General features: G+C 35.1%; 1 long non-coding RNA gene and 2 gene segments (V, D, J or C); 1 reads left to right on the forward strand and 2 right to left on the reverse strand.

Annotated features, from left to right (window-relative positions):
* Positions 1-1,531: 1,531 nt before the first annotated feature.
* Positions 1,532-27,648, forward strand: LOC129526832 (uncharacterized). The gene is made up of 3 exons (XR_008671587.1): positions 1,532-1,633; positions 20,327-20,634; positions 27,598-27,648. It is a non-coding gene; the product is annotated as an uncharacterized lncRNA (long non-coding RNA).
* Positions 10,195-10,754, reverse strand: LOC129526827 (T cell receptor alpha variable 9-2-like). The segment is given in 2 exon segments: positions 10,195-10,529; positions 10,673-10,754. Coding segments are annotated over 2 exon segments (381 nt in total).
* LOC134757197 (T cell receptor alpha variable 14/delta variable 4-like) lies at positions 22,172-27,550 on the reverse strand. The segment is given in 3 exon segments: positions 22,172-22,194; positions 27,011-27,337; positions 27,502-27,550. Coding segments are annotated over 3 exon segments (399 nt in total).
* Positions 27,649-27,839: the final 191 nt, after the last annotated feature.

Raw genomic sequence — 27,839 nt, forward strand, 5'->3', positions numbered from 1 at the left:
GATGTTAATAAAAACATTGTCTGTAATACTGTATAAGTAGAAACAATACCAAAAAAAGAGTTTTTAAAAAAGCATATTTATGTAATGGAAACTAGGCAATAATTTAAAATTATTCCTCAATATTTGCTTCCTGAGTTGAAAATACCTAAATATAAAGTTGAAAGAAAAGTGTGCTAATAAATACTTGATGTTTTATAAACCACATTTATACAAAAATATAGCTTTATATGTGCACCAAAAATTTTTTTGCATGCGAATAGCTATCATTTCTAGGTTATGAAATTATAGGAGTGTTCTAGTTTTCTGGGTGTTTATATCTCCTAATTTATTCTAATGAACATATAATCAAGTAATAAAAGTATAATTTAGTTTAAAATTACAACATACCACTCCTTTTTTCAAACACTGAATCCTGCTTTACATCCTTCATGGAAAAAGCAAGTGACAAGGGGCCACAATGTCTGTGTTCCATTCCTAGCTTCCATTTTGCTGTAATTCATGCTTTGAGTAAGTGATGCTGTCCCTGTTGATTCTACTTTTTTCATCTATTAAATGAGGGACATGAGCTGAATCAGTATTTTCTAAATTGTGGTTAACATAGGAGGTCATGTTAGGCAGTACACAGATGGTCTTTTTAATTGTTATACATGTAATGTTATTTTAATTTGTATTAGGAACAAACATAGCCTGCACATCAGATGTATAGTTTATATAAAATATGATTTCACTGATAGTATGCATTAAAATAACAATATTTTACATAGTTTTGAAGTCTACTCAACATAAAAGTTAATTTAACATTTAATTAAGTAAATAATAGTATCGATGATACAAATACAAGAAACATCATGAATTTACAAGCAAATGGGTAAAATACTGTTGGTGAGAGTATAGCATGGAGAAAACTTGCCTCTTGGCCTCAGAGCCTGTGCCACAGTGGTCTGCGACTTTAGAGTAAAGGACAGAGCTGTGGAAGGGATCGGTGGGCAAACAGGCCCAGAACCAGCACAGCACAATCTACATTGAAGAATGAAATTTCAATAATAACAAAATGCAATTTAATTTAATATAAATTCAGCTTCATCACATAAGAAAGATTCTGCACTACCCTTCGCTTCTGTTTGGAGACAGAGGTTATAAAAAAGTTATCTCTACATATAAAGACAACACCTTCACTCCCACCTGCAAGGCAAGGCTGTGTCAAGGGTCCCAGCTGCATGTTGTGGTACAGGCTGCAGGTGCTTGGGGACCCTGTGCCTCAAAGCACAGAAGTAGGTGCCTGAATCTCCAGGATGAGAGACCAGCATATTCAAAACACTATAAAACTTCTCTTTTCCAAGCGCTTCTTTAAAATGTTTGTCTCCCTCCTCCATCTGGCTTGATTAAATTAAGGTCAAAGACACAAGTCCTTTTCCAGACCCTGCCAGAACCAGTAGAAGTTAAGAGAACGTTCTCTCCTCATAAGTGCAATTAAGAATGTTGTGCATTCCCTCCCGGATACTCAGGAATGAAGGACTCTACTCCAGAATACGGAGGCTGTTCACCCCTGTTTAAACAGAGAACCACAGACAGAGGACATTCATTCATGGCTGACTACTTTTGGAAGATATACTCTCTTTTCAAGTCCCCACAGGTGAGCACAGAGGCCCTAACCACCCTTCTATAACTTCCAGACTTTTATTTTATTTTATTTTATTTATTTATTTATTTTTATTATACTTTACGTTCTAGGGTACATGTGCACAAAGTGCAGGTTTGTTACATATGTATACACGTGCCATGTTGGTGTGCTGCACCCATTAACTCGTCATTTACATTAGGTATATCTCCTAATGCTATCCCTACCCCATCCCCCTACCCCACAACAGGCCCCGGTGTGTTATGCTCCCCTTCCTGTGTCCAAGTGCAGACTTTTAAAGAAGATACTACAAACTGCTCTTTTCAATGATATTTCCAGAGCCCCAAAACTCACAGCGCAGCTGCCAAAAGAAAATCAAGAACGAAACTCCCAAGGGCTTCTCCACTTTATCCATGAGACTTAACTGCGGACTCTGGTTGGGGTCTGGGAGCCCTCAAACACTACCAAGCCAATAGCTTGTTTCTCTGAGTGAATATTCATAGTTCTGTTATTACAGGAAGCTGAGAGTCCTCCCAGCCAACCACAAACAAGATCCATTCCCCCATGCACAGATCACACAGCTCCTCCTGATGTCTGAAGAGGTAACATGGAAAAGGACCTTGGTAGGACCAGGTGCTGATTTGTTGGAGAGTGATGCTTGTTTGTCTGCCAGATTGTTGTCCTTCCTTTTCTTCTTCTATAATCCTTCCTATGCATCTACCATGTATGTACAAGTTATAAATTGAATATCCAAAAAGCATTCCTCCTCAAGGAAAGCCTAGAAAGGTTATTTTCTCTCCTTTCAATGCAGAAACCTGTTAAATGAGCCCCCAGATATGGATCTAATTATTGGCACCATAGCTCAATGTAATAGTATTATATCTGAGACCTGCTCCATAAGGCTCATGCGAATTCATCTTAGAATTTACATTAAGTTACACCAGGGGCAAGAATGTTTCATTCTCTGCATAAAACCTGTGAACTAAAGAAACCAAACAAGAAAGCCATTACAGTCAGTTCAAATAATTGGATGGAATAAGGTCAATATGAAATAAAGGGTGACTCAGCCTTAACCATAGTAAAATAACATAATCAGTAGCAGGAGAGTGGAAAGCTAAACCTTAATCTATACTTAAATTTTTTAGTTATTTTATCTTATGTTCTGTTTTATCAACATTTCATCCACATTCCAGAATAACTATCATCAACTGAAAAATTATTTTTGACTAAATTCAATCATGTAATTAAATTCATTTAATTTAATTCAATCTTTACAATCATGTGGTAAGTTGTATGTTATTAAAATTGATGATGTATAGATGCTCTAAATTAAGTAACTTGTCCATGGCCACATAATTTAGTAAGTGACAGATACAGCACTTAAATACTTAGACCTTGGCCAGGTGTGGTAGTGTGGGCCTATAGTCCCAGCTACTCAGTGGGCTGAGACAGGTGGATCGCTTGAGCCCAGGAGTTTGTGACCAGCCTTGGCAACGTAGTGATACCTGTTTCCAAAAACAAAACAAAAAAAAAACCTTACCTTTTAATCATCACATAAAACAGGCCAATTGTTATGGTAAGCAAGAGCAATATCTATGTTAGAATGAAAACTTCATAGGATATTTCTGTAAGAGAAAGTTGAACACTGTAGACAAAGGTAGACTCAAGCCTCATGAGGGAAGCTCTTTTGGTGTCTGAATTTGTCTATTTTGTTTATTATTCTATTCATCAAACCTACAAAAACACCTGTTGCCTATTTAAGAAATAATTGTATAATGAACAAATTTAATGTGTGTCTGTCCTTTAAAGCCTGATTAAATTTTCTATTTCCCCATGATGCCTCTCCTTGACTTTTCTGTAACACAGTGATCTCCTCCTGAAAATACCTTTAAAACTTAATTGTCCACATACTTATAATTTTAACAGTTGGTTAAGTTTTTATGTATTTTATCTTGTTCCTCAATTTATGGAATAAATTTTTTCTGATAAGTTCTTTCCAGGTAAAAGCAATAATTTATACTGCTATCAGTAGACAAATGTCCTGATACAGCACATTGTACATATAAGGGCTTCATTATTATTTTAGGTCAACATGTATTCTTCTTTTCTTGCTTATTTACTAAATAATTAACTACCGAAATGGTAATTTTTCTCTCCCTGAACACAAGTGACTTCTTAGTTTCTCAATATTATAGAAGATTTTATAGCAGCTTTTATAATCAGCTAACAATTACTGAGCACTTATCATGGGCCAGAATTTCAAATACATATATTCATTTAATCCCCACAACAAATGGTAGTCAGAAAGTTAAGCAACTTAGCCAAGATTATACAGTTATAAGCATTCAAGATCAGATTCAAACCCAGGCAAACAGGCTCCTAAATTCTTACTCTTAACTGCTCACTTCACCACCTCTCCTTTTTGTTCACTAATCAACAAATCACATGGTAAATGGTGACATTCCCAATGTGTGAATTGAAATGCTTCACTTGTTTACCAGTTTGTGAAAAGATGAACTATTTTTCGTGGATTCAGCTGAGAAGGACTCAGCCCCATGGCATTATTTGGTTTCAAAGACATGAAAGTGACTGAGCTGAGAGAGAATACAGACAGGCCATACTTTGTCTTTGTTAACCCCTTCAAGAAAGGAGAGGATGAAATTTGGAGAGGAGGATACGAAAAACCTACTGCTAAAAATTCTATTCAGCTTTGACCATTTGATGCTGTGACTTCCACTCTCATGAAACATAAATTATTCACTTATATGCTAGAACAAATACCATCTGTTTTTATCATAATAACTTTCTTCTGTGACAAATTACTAGGAAATTGAAGGATTTTTTGTGGTAATTGAGGAATGTTCTAATAGTTTATATGAGTTTAGAGCAGAAGTGTTATGCCTAGATGGAAAAGGAAATGCTTTGGTAAAGGCTAAATTTTCAAGACTTTGATACGACTAAGGGAAAACTAAGACAGAGTATCATTTTCTGCACACTTACAAGACAATAATAAAATTTTATTATTTTATTTTCATGTACTATTTTTACAATGTTTTACCGAGTTCAGAGAGAGCAACCATCAGGCTCTCAGAGCCTTTACTTGCCCCCTCATTGGAATCAAATAAGCATTAAAAAATCCAGAGTTCTCAGTGACCCCCTTTTCATCAAGCAATAGCAGAATTCTTGTCATAGATTCAGGAGAGAGATCATGGTCTACACAAGCTCACTTCGTCCCTGCAAAAGCGGGAATGAAATCCCTGGTCTCCAGCATCAGTTGCATATTCCTTACAATGACAGGCACCGAGTTTGGATTACTGATGGAGAAGCTTCTTACACCTGCTGTCATGTTCTCAGAAGCTGATAAATATAAGAATAAGCAGAGTGTTTCTAAGAAGGAAGCTAATTAGGTTTTCAAATTTGCAAGTGGGTTCTCTGGTTATGGGACAGTCTCCACTAGTGTGCAAAAGAGAAACAGGAATTGCACTTTTAGCTAAATATCTCATAAAAGCACTTTCTTATTTTTCTGTAGTTGAACTGAGACTTACTTGAGGTTTATCTTTATTTATACATTTATATTTTGAATGTATTCATATTTACACAACTCTGCCATAGAAGAAACCTGAACTTTTAATTTATCTTTAAAGAACTTTTAACATTTCTTGCAAGGCAGGGCTACTTGGCAACACATATCCCCAATTTTTGTCTGAAAATGTCTTTATTTTTCTTGCACTTTTGAGGGATAATTTCTCTGGGTACACAATTCTAGGTTGGTGGTTTGTTCTGCTAATGCCTTAAATATTTCACTATACTCTCTCCTCCTTGCATGATTTCTGAAGAGAAGTTGGATGTAATTCTTATGTTTGTTCCTGTATAGGTAAGGCACTTCCCCCACTCCACCCCTTGCCAGCTTCTTTCAGGATGTTTTCTTTATCTATGATTTTCTAGTTTGAAAATGATATGCTTAGGGTTTGGAGGGGGTTGGCATTTATGCTACCAAGTGTTCTCTGAACTTCTTAGATCTGTGGTTTGGCATCTGGCATTATTTTGGGAGAAATTCTCCATCATTGTTTTAAATATTTTTTCTGTTAATTTCTCTCTTTCTTCTCCTTGTGACATTCCCATTACATGTATAGTACACTTCTATAGTTGTTCCACAGTTTTTGAATATTTTTAGATATTCTTTCCTGGGTTTTTTTTAGTCTTTGTTTTCTCTGCTTTTTCAGTTTTGGATGTTTCTGCTGATATATCCTTAAGTTCAGAAATTCTTTCCTCAGCTACGTCCAGTTTATTAATAAGTCAGCCAACGACATTCTTCATTTCTGTTGCTGTATTTTGATCTCTAGCTTTTTTTTTTTTTTTTTTTTTTGGTTCTTTCTTAGAAGGTCGGTCTCTCTGTTACATTGCCCATCTGTTCTGGCATGCTCTCTACTTCATTACTAGAGCTGTTGGCATATTTGTTTCAAATTCCTGGGTCTGATAGTTCCAACAACCCTGATGTGTTTTTCTGATGATTTTTCTGTCTCTTTCAATTGTATTTTCCCTTTTAATACGCCCTGTAATTTTTTACTTGATAGCCAGACATGACATACTTGGTAAAAGGAACCGCTGTAAATAGGCTGTTAGTGCTATGGTGGTAAGGTGTGAGGGGAGAGGAAGTGTTCTATAGGCCCACAATTTGTTCTCAGTCTTTTAATGAGCCTGTGTCTATCGGCTATAAACTTCTCAACTTTTCAAGTCTCTAGAAAAATCACATGATTTTATCAATAAATGCAGAAAAAGCATTTAACAAAATTCAGCACCCATTCATGATAAAAACTCTCGGTGAACTAGAAATAGAGTGGAATTCCTTCAACTTTATAAGTAATATGTTCCAAAATCTATAGCTAACATCATAATTATGAGAAACTGATGCTTTCCTACTAACATCAGGAACAAGGCAAAGATGGGCCTCTCTCCACTCCTTTTCAGCATCATATTGTAAGTCCTAGCTAATGCAACAAGACAAGGAAAAAAAAAAAAGTATACAGATTAGGAAAAAAAGAAGTATAACTTTGTTCCCAGATGACATGTTCAGGAGTAGGAAGACTCAATATCGTCAAAATGTTCATTCCTCACAGTTTAATCTGTAGGTTCAATGCAATCTCAATTAAAATCCCAGCAATTTTTTGTGAATATTGATAAACTCATTCTAAAGGTTATATGGAGGTGCAAAGGACCCAGAATTATCAAAACAAAAAAAGGTTTTACAGGAGAATAAAGTCAGATGAATGACAATATCTGATTTTAAGACTTACTGTAAAGCTAGAATAATCAAGACACTGTGACATTGGCAAAAGAATAAACAAATAGATCAATGGAACAAAATAGAGAACCCAGAAATAGACCCACATAAATGTAGTTAACTAATCTTTGACAAAGGAGCACAGGCAATACAATGAAGTAAAGACAGTTTTGTCAATAAATGGTGCTGGAACAACTGGACATTCACTGGCAAAAAAAAAAGAAAAAGAAAAAGAAAAGAAAATTAATCTAGACTCTAGACACAGACCTTATACTATTCACAAAAATTAACTCAAAAAGCAATCATAGATGTAAATGTAAAATGCAAAACAAAACTCCAAGAAGGCAATGTAGGAGAAAATCTAGATGACTTGGGTTTGGCAATGACTTATACAAAGACAAAGGTATGTTCTCTGGAAAAAAAATTATTGATAAGCTGCACTTCACTAAAATTTAACAGTTATGCTCTTATGAAATGCAATGTCAAGAAAATGGGAGACAAAACACAGACCGGGAGAAAATATTTGCAAAAGGCATATCTGATCAAGAACTGTTATGCAAAACATCTTAAAATTCAACAATAAGAAAACAGTCTGACCAAAAAAATGGATAAAAGACTTTAACACATATTTCAGCAAAGAAAATATATAAATGGCAAATAAGCATATGAAAAGTTGTTCTATATCATATGGCATCAGGGAAATGAAAATTAAAACAACAATGAGATACCATGATACACCTATTTGAATGGCCAACATCCAGACCTCTGACAACACCAAATGCTAGCAAGGATATAAACAAAAAAGAACTCTCATTCATTGTTGGTGGGAATGCAAAATGGAACAGCCACTTTGAGCACAGTTTGGCAGCTTTTTTAAAAAAAAAAAATTCTTCCCATATGATCCAGCAGTTTTCCTCATTGGTATTTATCCAAGTAGTGGAAAACACGTCTACAAAAAAACCTCCAAAGGGATATTTGTGGCCGCTTTATTCACAATTGCCAAAACTTCGAAGCAACCAAAATGCCCTTCAGAAGAAGAATGGATAAATAAACTATGATGTATCCAGAAAATAGAATATTATTCAATACTAAAAAAAATGAGCTATCAAGGCATGAAAGAAACAGAAACCTTAAATCCATGCTACTAAGTGAAAGAAGTCAGTGTGGAAAGTCTACATACTGTATGATGCCAAGTATATGACATTCTGGAAAAGGCAAAATCATGGAAACACTAAAAGATCAGAGGTAGCCAGGGGTTATATTGGGAAATGAATGAATACCAGAGCACAAGGGACTTTTAGGACAGCGAAATTCCTCTCTCTGATACTACAATGATAGATGTATGGCATTACACATTTGTCCACATCTATATATTATGCAACACTAAGCGTGAACCCTAATGTAAACTATGAACTTTGAGTGACTATGACATGTCAATGTAAGTGCATCATTTGTAACAAATGTACCACTCTGGTGGTGGATGTTGATAATGGGAGAGGATATATATCTGGGAAGGGATAGAGGGTATGTGGCAAATCTCTGTACCCTTCTCTCGATCTTGCTGTAAACTAAAATTGCTCTTAAAAAATAAAGAATTTTTCAAAGGGTGAGGGTTTGCCAGTATCTCATAGTTGGAACAATGGTAGATGTGGAAAATAAAGACAATAAATGGTAAAAAAGGGGGGGGGCAGATATATAAATGGCAATATATCAAAAAATGTAAATAGCTTCTAAGTATATTAAAAGAGGCTCCATCTAATTCATAAATAAATGAAATATTCTTTAAATGAAAGAAATTCTAACTGATAAGCCAATGTCAAAAAGTTTAGTAATACAAAAGGTTTAAGGAAAATAGGTATCCTGCCAAATCACCACTACTGATAGTATAAATTAGTGAAACTTATCTAGAAGACAATTGGGTTGAAACACATAGACTACTACGAGAATATTTCATAAACAATATTTTATATTTCTTGTATTAAATAATTGACTATGATATTTTTACATTTTAATTTTATTCTGCTTTCTTGTGTTATTGTGTTCTGCACTTCAATTCATGAAATATTAAATTCCAACTTTCTTCTGGGTTTGGGAAGTGAGCATTGCTTGTTATACAGGCAGTGGTGGAGAGCATGGGTGGTCAATTAATTATACATTTTCTCACTTTCTCCTCCTCTTTTCATACCCTCTTTTCAAATACCCTCAAAATAGAAACACACACACAAAGCATTATCTTCACCAGTTATTCAAAGGTCATTGGTACTTCTGATTTCTAAACCTTTCCACAAAGGCTCAACACACATTGGGTGTTCCTTGTTGTCTTCTTTCACTAGGCCCAGGTTTCTTCTTTATCTGGTCTGCTATGCAAGTTTTCATTTCTCCATACATTCCTGCCTTCTAAAATTGTATTGGTATCACCATCTGCTGTCACCTCCTTTTCTACTCTTTTTGTGGTTTTATGCCCTTTTCAATTTCTTTACTGTGTCTTTAATAGGATTTCACAGGGATACAAATATAAATCTGTATGCTTAATCTTCCATTGGCACTGCAAAACTAACTCACTTAAGGACTTGTTGTTAGAAAGCCAATTGATCAATGTAAGAAGCAAGGAATACTTATGATTTACAAATGAGTCATTTCTTCAATAATGATTTTGATCCTTCCCTTTCTTTTTGGAACATCAGCCTTTGTCTACCATCTGGCTTACCAAAAAAGAAACCTTTCCTCTCTCTGACAATTGTTGCTTCCCTCTCTGTATTATTTTTTTACATGTGACATTCTGTCCCTCCTCCTTTCTTCTCTTCCCTTCTTTCTCTATTAAGAATCCTGCATAGACATTTGAACTGAATTGAGGAGCTGTAGCTCTCCTGTCATCTCTCCTGCTGTACTCTGTTACAGAGACATTATACAGACACCACCTTCTCTGGCACATTTGGCTCTGTAAAAATGTAATAGAACACATCCACCTCCAATATCTACCAGAGTGACCTGGAACAAGAGGTGGGGGTTGAACTTTGTCTGCAAGGATGATCACAGAGACAGCTTCATTGTTTCTGTGGTTTAACCTTGAAATTACTTTGGCACTGGATGAGGAACTACTTGGCGTCAATGTCTGTTTTTAATTTCACTAACCAAGAACTAGGTTTGGGGATGTTCATTTCTTGTTTTTCTCCTCTGGCCATGTGTATGATTACTGCATCAATGAGAGAAACTGAGGCACAAACAACCACAGACTGTGCTGGAACCAGAGGGGATCACAGTGGCTGACACTCAGCAGCCGGGCCCCCCGTGCTGCTCAGAGTTTGTGCTCAGCTCTCCCTGCAGTCCCTGTCACTGTGTCACTCAGAGCACAGAAGTACACCGCTGAGTCTGACGCTTGAACTGAGTCTTTCTCCAAGTGGAAAGAAGTGGTTTCTTTACGGTATGTGGCTTCAAAACCTTTGTTGCTTCCCTTGTCATCAGCCTTCGTGGCTTTCAGGAGGAGCTGTAGACCTTCTCCAGGATATTGGACATACCAGAAAAGGGAAGGGTATCCTGTGGCTGTGTACGTGCAGTTTATAGTCAGGAAGGCCTCTTCTGAGAGAGTCACTGGCCCTTCCATCTGGGTCACTGAATCTCCACGGGTTCTTCCTAGGGAAAAAAAAAAGAGAGAGAGAGAGAGAGAGAGAGATCTGTTTAGCCTTGAGCATAATGCTCTTAGGTCAAATTATGGTTAAAGATTTTTTTGGCTTGGTAGAAGACAGAGACCAAATTTTAAAAGGCATCTTACTTACCAAGCAGTAACAGTATCACAGATACTAAGCCTGGAAAATAGTTCATCTTTAGTGTGTTACCCAAATAATGGTCTTGATCCTTAACATGAAGAAATCACAGTGAAACCTACAGTGATAGCAGGAAATGAGTTTGTGTTAGGAAGCCACTCCCTCTGGTGGACAGGGGCTGAACTGGGATGAATGTTTTCCTGGACTCCTTCCAAAAGTCAGAAATAGGTCCTCAACCCTGACCTCATTTATAAGGCCCATGCCAGTCTCAGGTGGTCCTTGTAAATATGAAGGGCAGATGTTGTCATCTCTATGGTCTATTTTGTCAATTTTGTTCTTTGGACACTACCTGAAACAAAAGATCTTTAGAAAAGCATCCTAGAGTATTTCTGTAGGTGAGAGTTCCATTTTCTTGGATATTTTAATACAGGCCAATATTTTTACGTATCCATTGCAGGCCAGTGGTATAACTCAATGGGATGTCAGACAAGGGTTTTGAGTTGAAATCAGAGGGAGTGTTAAGAAGTCTTGCTGTTACTGAGTCTATGTTTTTCAGCACTGTATCCTAACATGTAGAGCAGTGACTGACATTTACTGATAAGATATGACCTCAGATTAATAGCTTATTCCCTCACGATTTCAATGACTCCAAGACAAGTTGCTTGCTTATGACAGTCAGGCAACAAGTGTTAACCCTATACTCTGGAGATCTGGCCTCAAGGACGCTTTCTACTGTGGTCATATGCCAACATTTTATTGCCAAAGTTTAATCAATTTCCTCTGATGATGTAGGGAATCCACATGTAGATTTGCATCAACAGACTGAAGCATGAGTTAGAACTTTCCTCTTCTCTTGCTTTACAAATTGATAAAGATACATCGGCTGATAATCGAGGTTCTAAAACCTGGTTGTGTGAGAACTGAATTAACTTGTGAGTCATTTAAAATTACAGATTTTGGGACAAAACCACTAACTTTAGGAATCACGATTTCCAACATTTCAAACCACAATTTCCAAGATTCAAAGGGTTTCATTTTTTTAAAACTTCCCTGACGGTTTTTTTGCTGCCAGCCTGATAGTTGTTTACAAGATTTTATTTGTGAACATTGTCCTATACCAAGACGGTTATCAACTATCAGAGATAACACTCTGAGGTCATCACAAAAAAATGTCCCCATGATTACACAGATTATTAAAGCTGGTCTTTTCCTATGAAGTGTCTGCAGTAAAAACAAACACTTCACTATGCTTACTTCCTATGAGTTTTCATTTTATAATATAACAAAAGAAAACAAAAACCTGTTTTTTGTAAGATGGCAGACTAAATGCAGCTGAAATATGCCTCTTACATGGAGAGAAACTAAAATATCAAGAAAGATTTGTTCAAGTGCAATGGATTACTCAGTTTGCATTTTGTCTCCCATTTTCTTGACATTGCATTTCATAAGAGCGTAACTTTTAAATTTTAGTGAAGTGCAGCTTATCAGTAATAAAAAATGTACCAATAAAAAAAGCCCCATACCAGATAGATTCACAGCCAACTTCTACCAGACATACAAAGAACTGATACCAATCATGCTGAAACTATTCCAAAAAATCAAGGAGAGATTCTTCCCTAAATCGTTCTACAAATCCAGTATTATCCTGATACCAAAAATCTGGTAAAGACACAATGATAAAAGAAAACTAAAGATCAAATCCCTGATGCACATAGACACAAAAATTCTCGACAAAAACTAGCATCCTGAATCCAGCAGCACAGCAAAAAGCGAATCTTCATTCCTGGGATCAAGTAGGCTTCATTCCTGGGATCCAAAGTTGTTTCAACACACACAAATCAATAAATGCGATTCACCACATAAGCAGAATCAAAACCAAAACCCATGTGATCATCTCAATAGATACAGAAAAAGCACTCCATAAAATCCAATAACTCTTCACGATAAAAACCCTCAACAAACTAAGTATTGAAGGAATATACCTCAAAATAATAAGAGTGGTCTATGACAAACCCATAGCCAATATCATACTTAATGGGCAAAAGCTGGAAGCGTTCACCTTGAGAACGGGAACAAGACAAGAATGCCCACTCTCTGTACTCCCATTCAACATAGTACTAGAAGTCTTACCCAGAGCAAGCAGGCAAAAGAAAGAAGTAAAAGGCCTCCAAATAGGGAAAGAAGAAGTTACATTATCTCTCTTCACTGACAATATGATTCTATACCTAGAAAACACTAAAGACTCCACCAAAAGACTCCAGAATTAATGAATGACTTCAGCAAAGTTTCAAGGTACAAAATCAACATTAAAAAATCAGGAACATTTCTATAAACCAATAGTGATCATACTGAGAGTCAGTTCAAGAATGCAATCCAATTTACAATAGCCACATGCCCCCAAATACCTAGGAATACAGCTAACCAAGGAGGTGAAAGAAGCATACAAGAAGAACTGTAAAACACAGCTGAAAGAAATCATAGACCACACGAACAAATGGAAAAACATTCCATGCTTATGGATTGGAAGAATCAATGTCGTCAAAATGTCCATACTGCCCAAAGCAATCTACAAATTCAAAACTATTCCTATCAAATTGTCAATGTCATTTTTCACAGAATTAGTAGAAACCATTCTAAAATTCATATGGAACCAAAAAAGAGCCTGAATAGCCAAAGCAATCCTTAACAAAAAGAAAGAACAAAACTAGAGACATCACATTACCCAAATTCAAATTGTAGTACAAGGCTAAGTAACTAAAACTTGGCCTTAGTAATAGTACAGAAACGGACACAAAGACCCATGGAACAGAATAGAGAACCGAGAAATAAAGCCATACACCTATGATCATCTGATCTTTGACAAAGCCAACAAAAATAAGCAATGGGGAAAGGACTCATTCAACAAATGGTGCTGGGATAACTGCCTAGACATATGCAGATGAATAAAACTGGACCTCTCTCTGTCACCATATACAAAAATTAATTCAAGAGGGATTGAAGGCTTAAACGTAACACCTCGTAGAAATCCTAAAAGAAAACCTAGGAAACGCACTTCTGGATATCAGCCTAGGCAAAGAATTTTTGGCTAAGTTCTCAAAAGCAATTGCAACAAAAACAAAAATTGGCAAGTGGGACTTATTTAATCTAAAAGGCTTCTGCACAGCAAAAGAAACTATCAATATAGTCAGAAGACAACTTACAAAATGGGAGAAATTATTTGCAAAGTATACATCCTACATAGGACTAATATCCAGAATCTGTAGTGAACTTTAACAAATCAACAGGAAATAAACAAATAACTCCATTAAACAATGGACAAAGAACTTGAACAGACACCTGTCAGCAGAAGACATACAAGTGGCCAACAAGCATATGAAAAAATCTTTCATATCACTAATCATCAAAGAAATGCAAATCAAAATCACAATGAGATACCATCTCATACCAGTCAGAATAGCTATTATTAAAATTCAAAAAATAACAGATGCTGGGGAGTTTGCAGGGAAAATGGAATGCTTATACACTGTTGCTGAGAATGCAAATTAGTTCAGCCCTGTGGAAAGCAGTGTGGAGATTTCTCAGAAAACTAAAAAAACATTTATGATTCAAGCCAGCAATACCATACCTGGCTATATATCCAAAGGAATATAAATCATTCTACCAAAAGACACATGCGCTCATATATTTATCACAGCACTATTTACAATAGCAAAGACATGGAAACAACCTAGGTGCCCATTAATTGTGATAGACTATGGAAAATGTGGTACATATACACCATGGAATACTATGCAGCCATAAAACGAATGAAATTATATCCTTTGCAGAAACATGTATGCAGCTAGAGGCCATTACCTAAAGTGCAGAATTAGTGCAGAAACAGAAAACAAAATATCATATGTTCTCATTGTAAGTGGAAGCCAGACTGTGGGCACACACAGACATAAAGATGGGAATAATAGACATTGTGGACTCCAAAAGGAGGGAGAGATGGAGGGGGGAGGGGCTGAAAAACATCCTATTGGGTACCATGTTCACTATCCAGGTGACTGCCTGTCGTGTACTATGTTCACTATCTGGGTGACCAACTAGGAGCCCAAACCTCAGCATCACGCAGCATACCCTTGTTACAAACCTCCACGTGTAAATCTAAAAATAAAATGAAAAAGAAAAGAAAAAACCTCCAGAAGTGTTATCAGAGTAAAATTTGGGAGAAGGATCTAACTTTCTGCAAGGACCTGTAAACATTTATACCTAGACACATAGCTAAGAACAGACACTTAGTTCGGTCTGTTTCCTGGAGTTCACTCTCCCCAGATTCAGATAAAGAATGCGTCCAGAGTCAGCATATGAATAGTTTCTCAGATACAGACTTAAGTAAGAAATTCAGGCCCAGATATTGCTTGGGTTTGCAAATCTCTTCTCCTTCTCCTCCACCTTCCAAATCACTTTCTCAGAAACAAGCCTAGAACCATGTTGAAAATGAATTCTGGAAAATCAGCTACAAATTTCTATTTTGATATACAAAGGGGAATGCAAAATAAGCTGGAATGCTGCTGGGTTGAAAATAAACAGTAGAGCACATGGGTGTAGACTGTTGTTATCCATACTTAAGAAAAATAGTTTAAACCCAGAGAACAGTTTGCATTTTGGACCATATCAGAATACTTCTGTGATGTTGAAGACTTTTAAATTGGATTTTTAAATAGTTTTATTGATGTATTATTGACATAAAAATTAACTGCACCAAAGTAAAGTGAACATTTTTATAAGATTTGACATACAGTCTTGTGATGCTGTTATCGCAATCAACATGAATATTTACATCACCCCAAGAGTTTCTCATATTTCTTTGTACTTTTTCTCTTAACATTCCTATCTCCCATGCCCATTTCCAAGCAATTCTCTGTCACTATATATTAGTTTGTGTATTTTATAATTTATACAAATTAAATCATATACACTTTTTTTGGTTTATCTTCTTTCACTTAGCATAATTATTTTGAGATTCTTTCATGGTGTCATTTGAAACAATGGTTTATTTCTTTTTATTGCTGAGTAGTACTATTACATTATATAGATATAAAACAATGTGTTTGTTATTTATCTGTTGATGTACATTTCAGTTAGTCCCAGTTTGAGGCTGTTACAAATAAAGTTACTACAAACGTGTATTCAAGATTTTGTATAAGTGTATTCTGTCATTTCTCTTAGAGCAAATAACTTGGAGTAGAATGGCTGCATCAGATATCAGGTGTATATTTGACTTATTTAAAACCTGCCCGATTATTTTCCAAAGTTATTATATTACTTTGTATTTCCACCAGTAGCACCTGAGAGTTGCAGTTGCTCCACATCCTTGTCAACCCCACTCTAATAGGTATGCAGTAGTACCTAATTGGGATTTTAATTTGCATATCCCTAATGACTAATGATGCTAAGCATGTTTTCATATGCCTATTTGCCATTCATATAGTTTCTTTGCTGAAGTGTTTGTTCAAATCTTTTGCCCATTTTATTTACTTTTCTTTTTTTTTTTTGTTAATGGGTTCTGTGGGTTCTTTGCATAACTCAAATAAATGACTTTATCAGATACCCAATTTGCAAGTATTTTTCCAGTCTATAGCTCATCTATTAATTCTATTGACAGAATTTTTTCCAGAGGCAGTTTTAAGTTGTAACGAAAAACAATTTATCAATTTATCAACTTTTTGTCTTTTATGGGTCATGTTTTGCTATCATATCTAAGAAATGTTTGCATAGGCCAAGGTCACAAAAATTTCCTCCTATTTTCTTCTTGAAGTGTTATGATTTGGGGTTTTACATTTATGTTTATAATCACTTTAAGTAACTTTTTGTATATGGTATGAGAGTGTCAAAGTTCATTTTTTTGTATATGGATATTCAATTATTTAAGCACTATTTGTTGAAAAGACTATCCTTTCCATGTTGAATTGCCTTTGCACCTTTGTCAAAAAGTAGTTGTTCGTGTATATATGGGTCTATTCCTGGGTTCTATTCTGTTCTATTAATCTGTTAGTCTATGTGTATACAAATGCCACATTGTTTTGATTACTGTGGAAAACAACTTGAAGTAAGATAGTATTATCCCTCCAAATTTTTTCTTTTCCAACGTTGTTTTGGCTACTCTAGGTGCTTTATATTTCTGAATAAATTTTATAATGAGCTTGCTAATTTTAACCAAAAAAATGACAGAACTTTTATTGTGGTTATATTGAATCTGTAGAATAATTGAAACAGAACTGACATTTTAACAATATTGAGTCTCTCAATCTATGAACATAGTTTATCTCTCCATTCTTCAGGTCTTAATTTCTCTCATGAGGTTTTGTGGCTTTAAGTTACCAAGTCTTCTATACTTTATAAGATTTATCTGTAAGCATTTAATATTTTTGATGCTATTGTAAATGGTATTGTGTTTTTAATTTTAATTTCTGATTGTCCCATGTGAAAATATATAAATACAATTAATCTTTGCAAACTGATCATTTATCCTGCAACCTTTGCAATCTTACTTATTTGTTCTGGTATATTTTCTGCAGATTCTTTGGATTTTCTACTTAGACAATTATGTTGTCCGCAAATAAAGCTTGATTTATTTCTTCCTTTCCAAACTGTATGCATTTTGTTTCTGTCTCTTGCCTTATTACACTGGATAGACATTCTAGTACAATATTAAACAGAAACAGTGAGAGCAATAACTTTTTTCTTATGTCTGATCTTAGGGAGAAGCCTTAATTTTTCACCAAGTATGACACTTGACATAGGTTGTTGTAAGGTTCCTTTATTAAGTTGAGAAAGTTCCTTTTAATTTCTCATTTAGAGAGAGTTTTTAATCAGGAGTGGATGCTGGATTTTGTCACATGCCTTTTCTGGGTCTATTGAGAATATTCTCATTATTAGATCATCTGCTACTTGTTAATCTTCTTTGATACATTATTGATGAATTCTCACAACAAATACTAAAGAAGCTATCACTATCACAGTTTACAAAAAAATGTAACAAAACACACAAGTATTCAGCAAGTACATGGCAAAGTTAATAGTTTTGAACATAAATCTCATTAATAGCAAAACATGTGTTCCCTATCTTTTCCAGTATAAATTGCTTTCAGAGAAATTTCAGAGAGAAGTTAGACGACACCAAAATGACTTTTTCCCAAGCCCTTGAAATATTTTAAGACAGCAAGTTAATAGGTGCTCTATTTATCCAAATGAAATTTTTTAAAATAATTAAATAATTTCAGGTCTCATTCTTTGACTAAAAGAGGAAAGAAAACATATTTTAAAGGATGAATAAACTGCAGTTTAGGAGCTGACCACCAGGTAGTGGCATAAGCATTCCTTTCAGACCAATTATTAAACACCTGATGAGCAATGCATGGTAGCAAGGCTGAAAAAGTTCCTAAACTTCTGTGAACCACCAGAGTACTGGAACTTTATTCATGGCCAGTGATCACTCTCTTTCTGTTCCTGGAAACTTGCTTGTGATAAAGGAGTCTAAAGCATAGTTGTTCAAATTAACCAGTATGAAAATTTCTCACATACAGGATCATAGCTTAATTCTTCCTAATGACTAACATTATTTAAAGCATGGTTTAATCTGTGCACAGTCAGTCATTGTTATGAAGCATTATTTCATAAGATTAGGCAAGGTTTAAGGACATAAATGGGAATAATTTTCAAGAACATTCCAAAAATCTGAAGTCTATACAACCCATCAACTTGAACAATATTTACTGGTCCAGCAATTTCTAGAATAAAACTTGGTACAGTTCACAATAAAAGAAAAATACAAAAACAATAATATGGAAGCCAAAGCTTTGTCATAAATATGATTGAATAAATTTATCATTTTCCCCTTGTCTTCATATAAATAATCTAAATGCAACAAGAAATTTAAGAACAATAACACTGTATCTATAATTGGGGTCAAATTAAGAGAAAGAATCCGAATATTTTTAAGAGCCAACCAAATTAAATGAGCTTGCACAAATGCACAGGTACAGTGAATCATCTTAGATCCAAATGAAACAATCCACCAAACCAGGCATTAGAACATCTTTGGCCTTCTTAAAGTTTGTTAATTTCAAGCATTATATTAATAGATTTTCAAGTATTAAATCATCTTTACATTCCCAAAATAAATTCAACTTAATTAAGTTGTTGTTTTTTTTTTTGTGCATGCATTTGTCCCTTCTCACTTTTTTTTTCTGGATCATGTTAGTATTTTAATTGTTTTCAAAATATCATGTTGTGGTTTTATCATTGATTTTGTTATTTTCCTTTGAGCCATTAATTTCTTGCTTTTATTTTTAATTCCTTCAATCTACTTTCAACCATTTTATTTTACTGTTAATTTTATAACTTCTGGAGTTGTATATTGAATTGGCTTACTTTTATATTTCATTGTTTGCTGAAAATTCATCAATTGGAGTCAAATGACGTAAGTTTAAGTGTTGAATGTTTATTTACTAGATCTGTGGACTGAGGTAAAACTTTCTGCTTCTATATCTCTCTAGTATGGAAACCAGAGTGCACATTATTTTCTCCCGGTTTAGTATTTTCAATTACTAACTAAACATTGCTTTAAAAATATGTATCCAAATACAAATTCTTCATCTTGTTCAGCACATCATCATGTGTTAGAATATTTATTCTTAGAAGGACATCATTCTTTGACTTCTCAACATTTAAACTAAATTTTGAAGGGCCTGATGTATTAAAGATATAAAATGATTACATTATGAAGTTCATGCTTCTATGTATGCTTGAAGTTTTGCAGCCTACATGAGTTATCCTGAGGGACATGAGACAAATGTCCTGTTCTCCAGTCTGCTGTCACAACACCTGAAATTCCACCATTAAATATGCTCGTAGTTAGAACTAATAAATGAATTCAGCAAACTTGAAGGATAAAGAAACAGCACACAAAAATCAATTGCATTTCTATAAACTAACAATGAACACTTTGGAAATTAAGAAAATAATTCCATTTGCAATAGCATCAAAAAGAATAAAATACTTAGGAATAAACTTAAACAATGATGCTAAAGACTTGTATAATGAAAACAAAAATGTTGCTGAAATAAATTAAATAAGGCACAAATAAGTTGAAAGACATCTGATATTTATGGATTGGAGAATTTAACATCATTAAAATGTCGATGCTACCCAAAGCAATCTACATATTCAATTCAATCCGTATCAAAATCCCAATAGTGTTTTTGCAGTAATAGAAAAATCCATCCAAAAGTTCATATGGCAGCTTGTGAAACCCCAAATAGCCAAAATAATCTTGAAAAAGAACAAGTTTGGAAGGTCTAATACTTCCTGATTTCAAAGCTGATTACAAAGCTACAGTAATATAGCAAAAGCTGTGTGGTGCTTGCATAATGACAGTCACATAGACCAATGAAATAGAATAGAGAGCCCAAAATTAAACCTTCACATTTACGACCAAATTATTTTAGGAAAGGGTCCTAAGACTGTTTAAGGGTGAAAGGAAAGTCTTTTCAACAAACAGTATTGGGAAAAACTGGATATCCACATGGAAAAGAGTGAAACTGCACTCTTATCTTACAGGGAAAAGAATCACGATTTAGATTTGGCAATAATTTCTTTTTCTTTTTTCTTTTTTTTCAGCCTTCAGAAAGCATGAAATTGGCAATAATTTCTTGGCTATAATACCAAAAGCATAGGATGCAAAAGAAAACTTAGATAAACTTGACTACATCAAAATTAAAAACCACTGTGCATCAAAGGGCACAATTAATGGAGTGACAGTGTGGATAAACAACCCATGGAATGGAAAAAAAATATCAAATCATATATCCGACAAAAGATCAATATCCAGAACATATAAAGAACTCTTACAACGCAGCAGAAAAAAAAGACAACCCAGGCCAGGCGCGGTGGCTCACATCTGTAATCCCAGGACTTTGGAGGCCGAGGTAGGTGAATTGCTTTAGCTTGGGAGTTCAAAACCAGCCTGGGCAATATGGTGAAACACCATCTCGAAAGAAAGAAAGAGAGAGAGAGAAAGACAGACACCCCATTTCAAAATGGGTAAAGGAGTTGAATAGGCATTTTTCCAAGGAAGATATACAATTGGCCAATAAGCACAGGAAAAGATACTCATCATCACGAATTATTAGGGAAATGCAAATAAAAATCATAATGACATACTACTTTGTGCCCATTAGGATGGCTACTATTCATATCAAAAATAATGATGATAAAAGAAGTGCTGATGAAATGTGGAGAAATCAAAACACCTGTGTCCCATTGGTGAAAATGTAAAATGGTACAGCAGCCACTGTGGAAACCAGTTTGGCAGTTCTTTAAAAAATTAAAAATAGAATTATTATGTGATTCAGCAATTGCACTTCTGGGTATATCACTTGTAAAGTTGAAAGAATTGGGGGATATACCCCAAATATTGAGATGTTTGCATACTCATGTTGAGAGCAGCTTATTCACAATAGCCAAAAGATAGAAACAGCTCAAATTTCCATTGACAGATAAATAGATTAACAAAATAGGGTATGTACACAATTGAATAATATGCAGCCTTATAAAGGAAGGAAATTCTGAAAACCTGCTTCATGCTATGACATGAATGAACTTTGAGGACATTACGCTAAGTGAAATAAGGCAGTCACAAAAAAAAATTGTATGATTCCAGTTATACAAAGTACCTAGAGTAGTCAAACTTATAAAGACAGAAAGGAAGGCTGGTTTCTAGGGATTAGGTGGAGAAGAAAATAGAGAGCTATTGTTTAGTAGTCACAGAGTTTCAGGTTTCCAAAATGAAAAGAGTTCTCAAGATGGATGGTAGTGATGGTTGCACAACAAAGGAATGTACTTAACACTACTGAAGTGTCCATTTATAAATGGTTAACATGGCAAAATTTATGTTATATATATTTTTCCACAATTAAAAATAATTTAAAAAATTTTAAACATGTTTCTCTTTAAGATTTATACTATACACATCTACTTTTCAAATGCAAATACAAGAGGACGTTACAATACAAGATCACTTACCAACCAACCGTTACCATTCAAAACTTAGGGAAGGAGAAAATGGTGTTAGAGGTAGAAGGAGAAGATTGAAAAGAATGAGGATTTTGGATGGTGGAACAGGTCTGGGGGGTGTGCAAAGTGATACACATGATGGATTAAATGTTTTTGAAAAAGTGGTAAAATGAAGCACAAAAGCAGAGAAAAGAAAGACTTCAAATTCTGCCTCTCTACAATGTCCCTCTAATAGCCACTAATTTATTAATCATTTTATGGATAAATCTGGTATGGGGCAGGTAAACCTACAGTATAGAAATTGAGCTATTACATGCTAGAGATTGCAATAAGATTGTTAAATGGACTGAGTTCTCAGCACAAAGTTTGTCACTCTGTAGGTGCTGAATGATTTTTTAAAAATAAATGGATATATAAGTGAATAAATAACTTTTTAAAAATCAAGCTGCATTATTTTGTTAATACACTGCCTTCTGGGTTTTAATTACTTAATTTAAATATTTGCATCTCTATTCAAGAGTAAATTTTCTGTCACTAAAACAATTGAATACATTTATTAAACTAAGGTAGAGTGACCATTTCCATATTACATTTTACCTGTGGTTACAAAGGTTTTCCCAGATGTAGATGCCAAGAAATACAATGATAATGACTGAAGAGTTAGTGAAAGGCAACATTTCTCAATTAAAAAACTGATTTTTTGGTGCATTCCAAAGTTATCTTTTAGTAGAGCCTTGTTTCTAAGATTCCAATTTTAGATGTCATTTCTATTAGATTTGAACTAATTACTGATTAGGCTGAATATGTGTGACTTCTTTACTGGTTCTCTCTAACTACCTCAAAGGTAAACCGCTATTTGTAAACTCTAACTTGGGGTGAGATGTGAGTGTGTGTGCGTGTGTGTGTATATGCTTGCAATATCCTTCACACCAACCCTTAGATATTGTGTTAGAGTGAATAGATCTTGCCTGTTTAGACTGTATGTTGTAACAAGTGTGAGGATTATGAAACTCTTTCATAAAATGTCTATGAAAGACTCCATCTAATAGGTGTGAAAGTAGCTGTAAAAATACATTTGGCGTATTTTAATTTGTTCTCTACTATTTATTTGGTAGAAATATCTAGAGGTTCTATTATAGTAAATGGTTCAAGAAATCCACTCACCTTGCTCATTCCATATTGAAAACAATAGCAGCTACATTAGAGGCAGCAGCATAAGCTATACAAGCTCATGGTACTCAGAGAATTCAAAGAGACATTTTCAACTAAATGAGATTCCAGACATCAGAAATAAAATGAGGTATTTTAAAAATTTGAAATTTAAAATTTAAATTAAAAATCTAAAATTAAAAATTTTAAAACTAGAATTTTTAAAGTAATACTATGTATCCAACTGCTATTTTATATCAAGTTATATGAATATGAATATATGGATATTCATTCTGATTTAATAAGATGTATACATGCTTATTACAATGTGTTTTATATTGGCTTGGGACACTTGCAAATATATGTTCAATTTCTTCAATGAATTTTAAATATGTTCTTTTAAGTTCTTGGATACATATTCAGAATATGCAGATTTGTTACACAGGTAAACGTGTACCATGGTGGTTTGCTGCACCTATCAACCCATTATCTAGGTATTAAGCCTCACACGCATTAGCTATCTTGATTCTTTCTCTCCCCCTCCCTCCCCAACAGGCCCCAGTGTGTGTTGTTCCCCTTCCTGTGTCCATGTGTTCTCACTGTTCAGCTCCCACTTATAAGTGAGAACATGAGGTGCTTGATTTTCTGTTCCTGTGTTAGTTGGCTGAGGATAACGGCTTCTACCCCCATCCATGTCCTTGCAAAGGACATGATCTCATTTATTTTTATTGCTGCATAGTATCCATGGTGTATATGAACCACATTTTCTTCATCCAGTCTATCATCGATGGGCATTTGGGTTGATTGTACATCTTTGCTATTGTGAATAGTGCTCCAATGAACATACATGTACAGGTATCTTTATAATAGAATGATTTATATTCCTTTGGGTATATACCCAGTAATGAGATTGCTGGGTCAAATGGTATTTCTGGCTGTAGGTCTTTGAGGAATCTCCACATTGTCTTCCACAATGGTTGAACTAATTTGCATTCCCACCAAGAGTGTAAAAGCATTCCTATTTCTCCGAAGCCTCGCCAGCATCTGTTGTTTCTTGACTTTTTAATAGGAGAGTCTGCTGGGCGTGGTGGCTCAAGCCTGTAATCCCAGAACTTTGGGAGGCTGAGGCGGGTAGATCACAAGGTCAGAAGTTTGAGACCAGCCTGACCAACAGGGTGAAACCTCATCTCTACTAAAAATACAAAAACTAGCGGGGTGTGGTGGTGGCGCACGCCTGTAATCCCAGCTACTCAGGAAGCTGAGGCAGGAGAATCGCTTGAACCCAGGAGGCAAAGGATGCAGTAAGCCGAGATAGTGGCGTTGCACTCCAGTCTGAGCAACAGAGCGAGACTCTGTCTAAAAAAAAAAAAAATTGGAGAGTAAATATTTTTATCATGCTGTTTTTTAGGTGTTGGGTTAAGGTTAGGCTAGGTTCATAAAATAAACTTTAATGGTTCAAGTAGTATGAATATGTTGCAAATTATCTGTATTTAAAGTTAGAAACTCTTAGCTATATAACCAAGATGATTTTTAAATAGCATTTGTTTGTACTGGGAATATCAGTAAAGATGAATATATAAAAGATAATTTCATTTAAAATGCATATATAGAGATGAATGTGTGGGAACAGTTATATACAAATCCATATGAAGATAAAAGTAAGAAACTTCACAATGTAATAGAGAACATAAAAGATCCTTTACAATTAGAAAAAATATCATTTTTCTGAATAAAAACATACGAAAACAAGTTGATATTTGTTAACATATTCATTAAATGCAATTTCAACTGTCTGGCTTTTAGACATTTTTGTTTTGTCAGTTTAATAGAAGGGTATTGAACATGAGGAAAATGTGACAGAACTTTTAACATACTGAAAAGTAAATGTGCAAGAATTATTTTTTAAAATCTTGAAAAAGATTTTTGGTGAAAAGTGATTTACCCTAAGAGATTATAAAATTTACTATAAAACTACATTCTGAGATTGTCATAGAGTGAAACAAATAGATCAGTGGAACAAGATAAACCATGTGGAAACATTATAGGGAAAGGGAAATTTCATATATTTCAAAAATGGTGATTCATTTTAGAAGAAAAGATGTCTTATTAATATATAAATGAAAAGGTTTGTGCCTCTGTGAGGAAGATTCTCCACATGTCCTTCTGGAAGCCACTAAATAACGATCACTTCGTGGATAGGAATGTTGAGAGGCAGGTAAATCTGTAGTATGGAGACTGATTTCTTCCACATTCGAGGTGTTAATAAGATGAAAGGAGCTCTTAGCACAGAGTTTGTCACATAGTAGACACCTTTAGAAAATAAATGTTTAAGTACCATTTACTCACAGCAAACAAACCTAAATCAAATTAATCCATTAAACAATGTAAACAACATAATATATTTAGAAGGGAAATATAAAAGATTTCAATGCCTTTCCTATTTAAAACAATGTCTATAACACAATAAATACAAGGAGACTTCAAAAGGTTCATGTAAAGTAAAATTAAAATATAAAAATAAAAAATATAAACTTTATTCCTGAAATAAGCTCCATCGAGCTCAAAACACTTTTGTAAGCAATGATACTAGCCATTTAGTCCATTGCTGCATAATTGAGGGTCCTGGGAATTTAATTATGTCAATGAGTTCATTTTTACGTTACTAACAGAAGAAAATGGGTGCCTTTTAAAGACTTTTTTAACATTAAGAAACAAAAAGAGGTCCAAGGAGCCAAATCAAGGCTATGTAGATGCCTAACAGTTTTCCATCAATACTCTTACAAAATTGCCCTTGTTTGATGAGAGGAGTGAGCAGGATCATTGTCATGGTGAAGAAGAAATCTCTGGTGGAGCTTTCCTAGGCATCTATCTCCTAAAGTTTGGGCTACATATCTCAAAACATGCTCATAATAAGCAAATGTTTTTGCTCTTTGGCCCTCCAGAAAGCTAACAAGCAAAATTCCTTGAGCATCCCAAGAAACTATTGCCATAATTTTTGGACTTTACTGGTCCACTTTTGCTTTGACTGGACCACTTCCACCTCTTGGTAGCCATTGTTTTGATTGTGCATTGCCTTCAGAATTATACTGGTAAAGCCATGCTTTATTTCTTGTTACAGCTCTTCAAAGAAATGCTTCAGGGGCTTGATCCCACTTGCTTAAAATTTTTATTGAAAGCTCTGATCTTGTCTGCAACTGATCTAGGTGCAATGGTTTTGGCACCCATGGAATGGAAAGTTTGCTCAACTTTAATTTTCAGTCAAAATTGTGTAAGCTGGGCCGATTGAGGTGTCTGTGGTGTTGGCTATTGTTTCTGCTGTTAATCATCAGTCCATTTCAATTAGGGCACAAATAAGTTTAACTTTTTCCAAACAAATTGGTGTGGATGGTCTACCACTGCAGGATTTACCTTCAACATTGTCTCATCCCTTCTTAAAATGAGTTATCCACTTGCAAACTGTTGATTTATTTGGAGCACTGACCTCGTAAAGTTTCATAGAGAATTGATGATTTCACCATTCTACTACCCAACCTTCACCATAAATGTGAAGCTTTCTTTTGCTTCATTTTAGCAGAATCTGTTGCTCTAATAGGGGTTCTTTTCAAATTGCTGTCCTATTTTTCTTAGTGCCTCAAAGTAGATCCTGTCTACATATGTTATAGCAATTTAAGTGTAAGTTTATTTTGGTGCAAAAAAAATTGAAATCCAAAAATAGTTTTTATAACACATATTTTTCATGAACTTTTTGTAGATATCCAGTATTTACTGAACAAATTGATGTGAAAATTCACAGAGATTTTAAATGATTTTTCAGTCACATGTTTTGGAATCCAGTTCAATTTAGTGGCCAAATGGCAAATTGTTTATTGCGGCAGTTTTTTCTCTTCAATCTTCAGTCACAAATTTGGTATGTCTAAACTTTAAACCAAAGATTCAGGGATAAGAAAGTTTTTAGTTAATGATAACTTTGATCATGGTCTATGAACTTAAAGAGGTATTTTCTTAGAGTTGAGTGTATTTCCTACAACACTGCATCTGGGCTGCCACAGCTGTAGCCACTTCCTGTCTGTGATGTTGATTTCCCGCCTTGGTTCTCCAGCAGGTGGAGGTCTCAAGCAGGTCCCCAGGGCTTTTGTACACCTCCCTCCGATAGTTCTGTCACTGTGCCCTCTCTCATTGCACAGAAATACGTTGCTGAGTCCCCCAGTTGTGAAGCGGAGATGACAAGGTTGGCGGATTTTCTTGCCTTCTGGAAATTCAATGAGTAGCGACCTTCTGTTGCATTTTGCTGGTCATAAGACCCCTGATAAATAAGAAAAATCATTTCCCCACTGCTGGGCTGCTTGTACCAGAATAGACCATAACTTTGATCACTGGTGTCATATGTGCAGTCCAGAGTCACAGCCTCCTTTTCCTGCACGAACATTCCTGGTTGGGTTTGAGTTATCTTCTGGGCAATGCCAGGTCCTGAAGGAAAAAAGATAGAATTTGAAGGTTTAAGGATAAAGTGGATTGGGACAAAGAAATTCAATTTTTGTACCCCATTACCCCTCCTTCCCTAAGTTTACATAAAGATACTTCCAAAGTCCTTAGTTCATACAGAAAGTCCATTCCCACTGGGCCACCCGTACCTAGCCACAGTGAAGCTGTGACCACCTTCAGCAGGCTAGAAAGTGACATGTTTGGTTCTTTTTCTAGATAAAAAAAATCTTCTTCTTTATTTTCAGAACTCTGTACTGTGAGGTGAACCTGGCATGGTGAGAGAAGAATTACTGGGCCATGTGCTGCTGCTACTGCTGCCCTAGAACAGGAAACAGAGGTTTCCTGGTATAGCAAACTAGTGTGTGTCATCTCACACTTCTCTATGTACTGGCTGAGAAGCTCACCCAATGCAGACTTTCTTTTGGATCAACCAACTCTTAATTTGTTAACAAATCTGAAAATAAACATGGTCACATTGAGAGGAAAA

This window comes from Gorilla gorilla, chromosome 15, assembly GCF_029281585.2.
Source record: "Gorilla gorilla gorilla isolate KB3781 chromosome 15, NHGRI_mGorGor1-v2.1_pri, whole genome shotgun sequence".
In the NCBI taxonomy this organism is placed as follows: Eukaryota; Metazoa; Chordata; class Mammalia; order Primates; family Hominidae; genus Gorilla; species Gorilla gorilla.